This window comes from Tachypleus tridentatus, chromosome 8, assembly GCF_004210375.1.
Source record: "Tachypleus tridentatus isolate NWPU-2018 chromosome 8, ASM421037v1, whole genome shotgun sequence".
NCBI lineage: Eukaryota > Metazoa > Arthropoda > Merostomata > Xiphosura > Limulidae > Tachypleus > Tachypleus tridentatus.
In genome coordinates, this window is record NC_134832.1 from 133,030,271 (window position 1) to 133,037,648 (window position 7,378).

At 33.3% G+C, this 7,378-nt stretch overlaps 1 protein-coding gene across 1 annotated transcript; it reads left to right on the forward strand.

Annotated features, from left to right (window-relative positions):
• The first annotated feature begins 794 nt into the window (after positions 1-794).
• On the forward strand, positions 795-6,744 carry LOC143223526 (uncharacterized). Its single transcript, XM_076451606.1, has 3 exons — positions 795-988; positions 2,090-2,230; positions 5,703-6,744. Exons 1-3 carry the CDS (start codon positions 944-946, stop codon positions 6,207-6,209), a joined length of 693 nt encoding a protein of 230 aa, XP_076307721.1. The 5' UTR covers positions 795-943; the 3' UTR covers positions 6,210-6,744.
• Positions 6,745-7,378: the final 634 nt, after the last annotated feature.

Here is a 7,378-nt window from a genome sequence, read left to right on the forward strand (position 1 = left end):
AAGTGATGATAATTTTAATTACAATCAATGTATATGTTATTTAAAACCTCTATAACATATAAACTAAACTTAAACACCTGTCTATCTCTACGAAAATTATTTGTTAAATTAACTCTGATTGTAGCATTGTAATTAGAGAACTGCTGAAACTAACTGACATTTCGGTTGACAACACTTTCAAAACGACAGTGTATAGATAGTTTCAAAAGGTTATTGTGAAACGTCTAATTAACTACACTGTTGTTTCGTGTGTGTCCATTTATATTGTATATAGGAAACACATACTTTCACTGTTACAAGTCAAAAACATCTCTATATATATTAAAATATTTTTTGAATCTCAAAAACGTTTTTATATTATTTCCATTTTTAGCCATTGGTACTGGTTTCATAATTCACAGATACCGTTTTGCAGCCTTGCAGTATCTGTAAACAATAAAACCGATACCAACAAAAAACAAACAAACAAAGGCTTCTGATGGACCTAGTGACCTAGTGTTTTCTTATTCCTATCCACAGATGAATCTTATCGGTGTTTTGGTTATGTTTATATATATATATATTTAGTACTTTTACGAAAGTATATTTTGGGCGTCAACACAATCTTTAACATCCTGTTGCGTGTTTGTTAAAATTCTTAATTAAGAGCGAAAATTTTACAACATTCATATTTAATGTAGAAGTACAACGCTAATTTATATTAAGATTTATTCAGGCGTTCCTTTATTGCCATAATATACTGTACTTGGGCATCCTTGTTTCTAGGTTAAGGGTCAGGATTTGAAACCACACAGATTTGGTATCCGCTCAACCATGGAAGTATTAATAGGAAAAACGCCGTCTTCAGCCTACTTGTACATCAGTAGACTTCCGTGATATTTCTGAGTTATATTTCATACATTCCGGTTTTTAAAAGGCCAACAAAATATTCAGAATTACAAAGATGTTCAACCTAGCTGGAACGACAATGAAGTTGTGGTCTTTCACGGTAGGCTATCACTGATAGCTTTACTATTTATCTATCTAGTTGATAACAATAACAAAACTTTTAGTACCTTATTTATTCCGATATAATATACAATGTTAGGTACTTAATTTTAGATTTGATCATACCTTGGTAAGGCCACTAAATTGCCTTGAAACTTATTTATTTATACAGAAGGAGCATTTGAGATCTTAACAAGGTTGAGTGCAGTAATATGGATTTGTCTGCTATTAGGCCCAGCATTGCCAGGTAGTTACGGAGGTGAACTCGTAATCTGATGGTCGGGGGGTTCGAATCTCTGTCACACTAAACATGTTTTCCCTATTAGCTGTTGGGCCGTTACATGTTACAGTAAATCCCACTATTCGTTGGTAAAAGGGTGACCCAAGGGCTGGCGGTGGGTGGTGATACCTTCCCTCTTGTCTTACACTGCTAAATTATGGAGGGCTAGTGTAGATAGCTCTCGTGTAGCTTTATGCAAAGTTCAAAATACAAACAAGCATTGACTGGTGGGGGCAAACACGTTAAATACTTTTCTAAACATTTTAAACCTCATATACGAAGTTATTTTCGCGGACACATAATATTCAGCCGCGGCAAAGCGGCTCATAGAATGGCTCTAAGTTTATTTTAAACTGCAAACGATTAATTCGTAGCTCCGACAACTTTCAAACAATTTAAGATTAATTACAGTTTTGCAATCAGGAGACCAAACCCTTTCGATTGAAATATCTGACCAACCCTAAAATAATTTCAATTTGAGGGTAGGGGCTTGTAGACATTCTGATGAGTAATAAAATCGAATTGGGTATACACGCGCCTCACGTTTGATATTGTTAGAGCATAAAAATATAGCTAATCAAAAGGGGATAAATGTTTAATAGATAAACTTAATCTAATCCTGCCAAAAATAATATCAAGTGCCGCGGCTACTGAGGATTTCCTTTTGTTTCTCATCTTTCTTATAAAAAATTCGACAGCTTGAACTAAAAATTTAGTTTATAGAATAAACAAATATTAATTAATTTCCTGTAAGTATATATAAATATAAAATGTTTAATTAGTGATTCATAACTGTGTTATTTCTTGTCTTTATTTTTACAGGCAGTGATTTTGGTCGAAATTTTAGTGTACCCTTCTTGTGGTAACAGCCAAATCCATGGTAGTTCTGCGCCCTTTAGCAATCCCAACTATGGAGTACTTACTGGACTGAGCATTTTAGGACCAAGATATGAAAATGTAGACGTAAGATTTTTTTGTTTCACACATTATACTAAGCTTTTTCTCTTGTTAAAAGAAAAGCCTTCGTGAGAGAACTACTGAATTATCTGTAATTTAAATGTAAGTACATTAGATGCTATTAAAAATAATAATAATTTACTCAAATAAGTTAAAACAGCATTTTTACACACACATGCATATATATATATACGTACACTGAATTAAAAGTGAAGATTAAGGATATGTTGCACAATATATAATTAATTAAAAACAAGATTTAGATCTAAAATGATTCTGTATATTTCGATGTGTACACCACTATCTTCGTGAACATGTTAAAATATATACGTTATATATATATTATATATTTATACGTTAAAATAATTGTACAGTAAATGATTTATGAAAAATTAGGTCTAATACTAAAAAGATTACATGTTCACGAAGATAGTGGTGTACACATCGAAACATACAGAATCATTTTAGATCTAAATCTTGTTTTTAATTAATTGTGTATTGTGCAACGTATCCTTAATCTTCCACACATGCATTATTACACTTTATAAGTAAAAATCCTCTTTTGTAACGTTTTGTATTACTATTATGTAACAATATATTAACATATTCGTTTATATTTTACATTATTATTTTATATGAATGTTATAATAATGACAAAGAACGAACGAAACGGGAAACACAACACTGTGGTGTGGAAACGAATAGTCTTAAACCAGTTTCTTCACACGTTCTGAACTGTACAAACACTTTCCAGTTTCTTCACACGTTCTGAACTGTACAAACACTTTCCAGTTTCTTCACACGTTCTGAACTGCACAAACACTTTCTGCTCCTCCTATTTTTGTTTATTTGTTGTTTAATTTACATGCAAATTTATGTAGATGTGTGTTAGTATAATATTTATAATACGTGATACTTCTATTAGCCTATTCGTGATATTTTTTAAGTTATGAGCAAAAAACCACTCGGGATGCAGGGGTACGAACATCAAAATAAATATATAATAATATATGCGTCGCAACTCCCTAATATAGTTTTTATAAGAAACATAAGATGATACGATTAAACTAGGCCCGACTTGGTCACGTGGTTAAGGCATTAGACTCGTAATCGTAGGGTCGAGGTCCGAATCCCATTCACATCAAACATGCTCGATCCATCAGTCTTGGGGGCATTATAACGTGACCGTCAATCACATTATTCGTTGGATAAAGATTAGCCCAAGAGTTAACGGTGGGTGGGGATTATTATCTGCTTTCCTGTAGCTGTGCACTGTTAAATTAGGGAATGCTAGCGCATACAGCTTTGCGCGAAAATAAAACAAATAAACAATAAGACCGACAGGATTTACCTGTTTTTACCTTTTTTTCGCATAAAATAGATAATTAATATGTGGTTTCTAACTGTTCTAAAATGCTTAAAAACTCTGTTATAAATAACATAATATTGTTTTAACATTATTGGGTTTTGTTCTTGCTCTTTGTATGGCGATTTGGGTACGTTGTATTGATCGATTTTGAATACACAAATCAGCAAGTCACGAGTTAACCCCAATCGATATAAAGTCAAAGTGAAATAGCAAGTTTCAAACCTATATTTTGAGATTGTTGGACACTGTGTGTACAGGTAATGTGATCTTACCGAAAACTGAGCGTTTTGTGGAAGGTCATGCAACAAGATTTTACAAAACCAGTTTTTCTAAAATTCATATAATTTACGATGGATCCTTTTGCTTTGTTTGTTTTGGAATTTCGCACAAAGCTATTCGAGGGCTATCTGTGCTAACCGTCCCTAATTTAGCAGTATAAGACTAGAGGGAAGGCAGCTAATCATCACCACCCACCGCCAACTCTTGGGCTACTCTTTTACCAACGAATAGTGGGATTGACCGTCACATTATACGCCCCTACGGCTGGGAGGGCGAGCATGTTTAGTGCGACGCGGGCGCGAACCCGCGACCCTCGGATTAGGAGTCGCACGCCTTACGCGATTGGCCATGCCAGGCCCCAGATCCTTTTGCAATGGAAACTATACATGAACTTCCAGTGTTTGATAAATTACAACGTAACTGTTGTTAATCAAAAGTACTCTTTGTTAAACTATAAATAAGTCTACAGTCCTATTTGGTGAAATAAAACCCGGCTTTTTATGTTTAATTTATTTTATGTTTTACGCTTAAAAATAACGTAAAAATTGGTTGTAAGAAGGTAATAATATAATTTCAACATCATAAAGTTATTTATTAATGTATGTATAACACTTTCGTTCATGCTGTTTAGAAACAACAAATTCATGATTATCTATTCATTGATTTGCTTCTTTGTTTTTAGAAGAAAGCCGTATTGTGCTGTCTACAATGTCCGCTACTTGGAACTGAATTCCTAATTTTAACGGTGTACGTCCGTAGGTTTACTACTATCCCACTAGAAAACATTTGTTTTAGTTGGTGAAAATACATTTTGGAATATTTTCTATGTCCACCGTAGGGAATCGAACCCCAGACATTAATGTTATAAGTTTTTAAACTCACATTGGGACCATTCGAGAGAATATATAAATATCTATCAATCTGTGTGCTTTCAAAAATAATCCAAAATTCAAACCAGAAGCCAAGATTATTATGCCAGTCTTCCAAGAGTTATAACTAGGGCAATTTTCTATATATTTATACACGTGTGTGTGTGGCCTAATCAAGAGACTAAGTCAGAGCTGTAATAAAAAAAACTAGACATGTTAACAAACAAATCCTAACACTCGGTGCCTTGCACCGATAAAAAAACTTAATCGACGATAAATGGGATAATTGAAAAAAAATGTAAGATATATACCAAACAATAAAACAAAATATCACGTTTTATTTAGAAAACGTTAAAATTAATTATAGACTTCGTTCATGTTTAACGAACTGGCGATTTGGAATTCATATAAGTAAACATTACACTTGGATGTAACTTCAAGTTGTAAGAATTATAGATTAATTCAGCTTTTGATGAATATATATATATATATATAAGGTTGCCGTGAAAGTAACAGTTTTAGTGTTAACCTTTCAGGTGAAGTACTTTTCCCAACACTGAAGAATTTAAATAGTTTTCACAAAATGTTTTATCTGATTGCTAAAAGATGGCGATATATTTAAAAGTTAATATCTTTTCACTTCATTCTTTAATACTATTTTGAAATATTTATAGACAATATAAATACATGGTTGATTTTATTTCACAAATACACATAATGAATTTGTTTCGAAAAGATAAAATTCTTTGATTTAACTACGAATAAAAACCAAACTTTATTTTGATTTTAAAAGTGCAAGAGAGGCTAATTTTACGAGCATATCCGATGCTTGTAAATAATTCAGTAAAGGTTCTTCAAAAATGTATATGTGTTTATTATTGATTTAATCAATTAAAAATTCATAGAGACACTAACGTACCATATATCACTAAAAATTATTATTTGTTGGAATTTACCACAGATGTTACGAAGATATGAGAACTTCTTGTCTGGTTACGATACAACTGACTTCACAGGAAATCGACGGTGGCGCAATGAGCGACGTACGCCAAATGGACGAGTGATTGGGAATTATGGTATATTGGATCGTAACGGACAAGTTCACATTGTGGATTATATAACAGACGAAAATGGATATCGTGCTGTAGAGAGAGAGAGAGAGATCTCATACCTCAATCTAATCAACCAAATATTGGTGATACGTATTTCCTTCCACTACCATCAGATCCTCATCTCCAAGGGTCCAGACCATTTCCAGATCCTCCTTTACATTCTGGTCTTATCCCTTATGAAGGTATTAATTTTCATCCAGATGTTGACATCACTCAAGGAAATGTTGATATTTATCCTAAACCTGGTCCGTATCCACAAATTCCTCTCTTACAACAGAATACAGAACTATTCCAACCAACAGGGGTCCATCAACTCCATAACCCCTTTTTTCCACCGACAGATGATCTTAATTTAAAAGCAATAGGACTTCGTCGGTCTCTCAATTCTACACTTTTCTCACCAGTTGGCGGCAGTATAATACAAAACATAGGACATTCTCGATCTCTCAGTGCGCCCTATGTTCTACCAATTGGTGGCGGGTTGCTGGAGACAATAGGATATTTCAGAACCAATGATGTTCCTCAAAAAACCGAATTCACGTCATATTCCACAAAATATCGGACACATTGATCCAAATGATGTACCGTTATTCGGTGAAACGACTCAACCTCGAACATTACCAGTACTTGGTCATTTTCCTATTAGCCGAAGAATTAACAGCGCCAGGAATCAGTATCCAGAAAACAGTGGTTTAAGCCGTGACAGGCAGAGCTACTACCCAGCGGACAGGGCAAATTATAACCTGATTTATGACAGAGTATACCAAAGTCCACTTGCTTATTTATACCCATACCAAATCTGGTTAACCTGAGCGTCAAATGCTTACAGCGATATACTTTAATAATATGTATGTCTATGAATAAATGAATAACTTGCAGATTTTACATGAACCATATTGTAATTTTGTTTTATTTGTAAGTTTCGAAACATTCTTATCATTATTTGCGCGTATTCTGTTCAGCTGCTTAGAAGAACAAGTAAGTATTTTGAAATTTTAATGAAATAAAATTGTTAACGAAAAGTTTAATGAATATTTCTCTGCTTAACAAATTACAGATTTTTTACAGCTTTTTTTACTACAAAATAATAATAATTGGCTCAATTTCTATTATAATGTTGCACTATCTCGCTTATAACAACCACTTTGACACCAATAACAGTACCCAGTACTTAAGGTAAAATACCTTACGGAACAACAAAAAATAATAATGTTGATGGTTCGTTTGTGTAGAACTACACAATCTGCGCTCTTTCCACGAATCAACAATCATAAATCTTCAACAAATATAGATAGTGGACTAGCTTAGTTGTAAACTATTTACGTTCCTTCCACCAAAAAATAAGCCATAAATCTTTGCTAAAGTCAGTAATATTTGTTTAACCGTTTTTATAGTGGGAGAACAACTTAGTCTCAGTAACACTGGCAACATTTGTTCATCCTTTGTTGTAGTAGGTAAAATTCAAGCATCAAATCTTCAGTAAAACAAAGTGGTCGAAATCCAAACAAGAAATACTCAGTAAAAC

Bases quoted from the DNA above. Each gene is read 5' to 3' on its own strand.
- LOC143223526 (XM_076451606.1), top strand. From the start codon at position 944: ATGTTCAACCTAGCTGGAACGACAATGAAGTTGTGGTCTTTCACG. The intron at 989-2,089 runs GTAGGCTATCAC...TTATTTTTACAG, and splicing joins TGAAGTTGTGGTCTTTCACG to GCAGTGATTTTGGTCGAAAT. The intron at 2,231-5,702 runs GTAAGATTTTTT...AATTTACCACAG, and splicing joins CAAGATATGAAAATGTAGAC to ATGTTACGAAGATATGAGAA.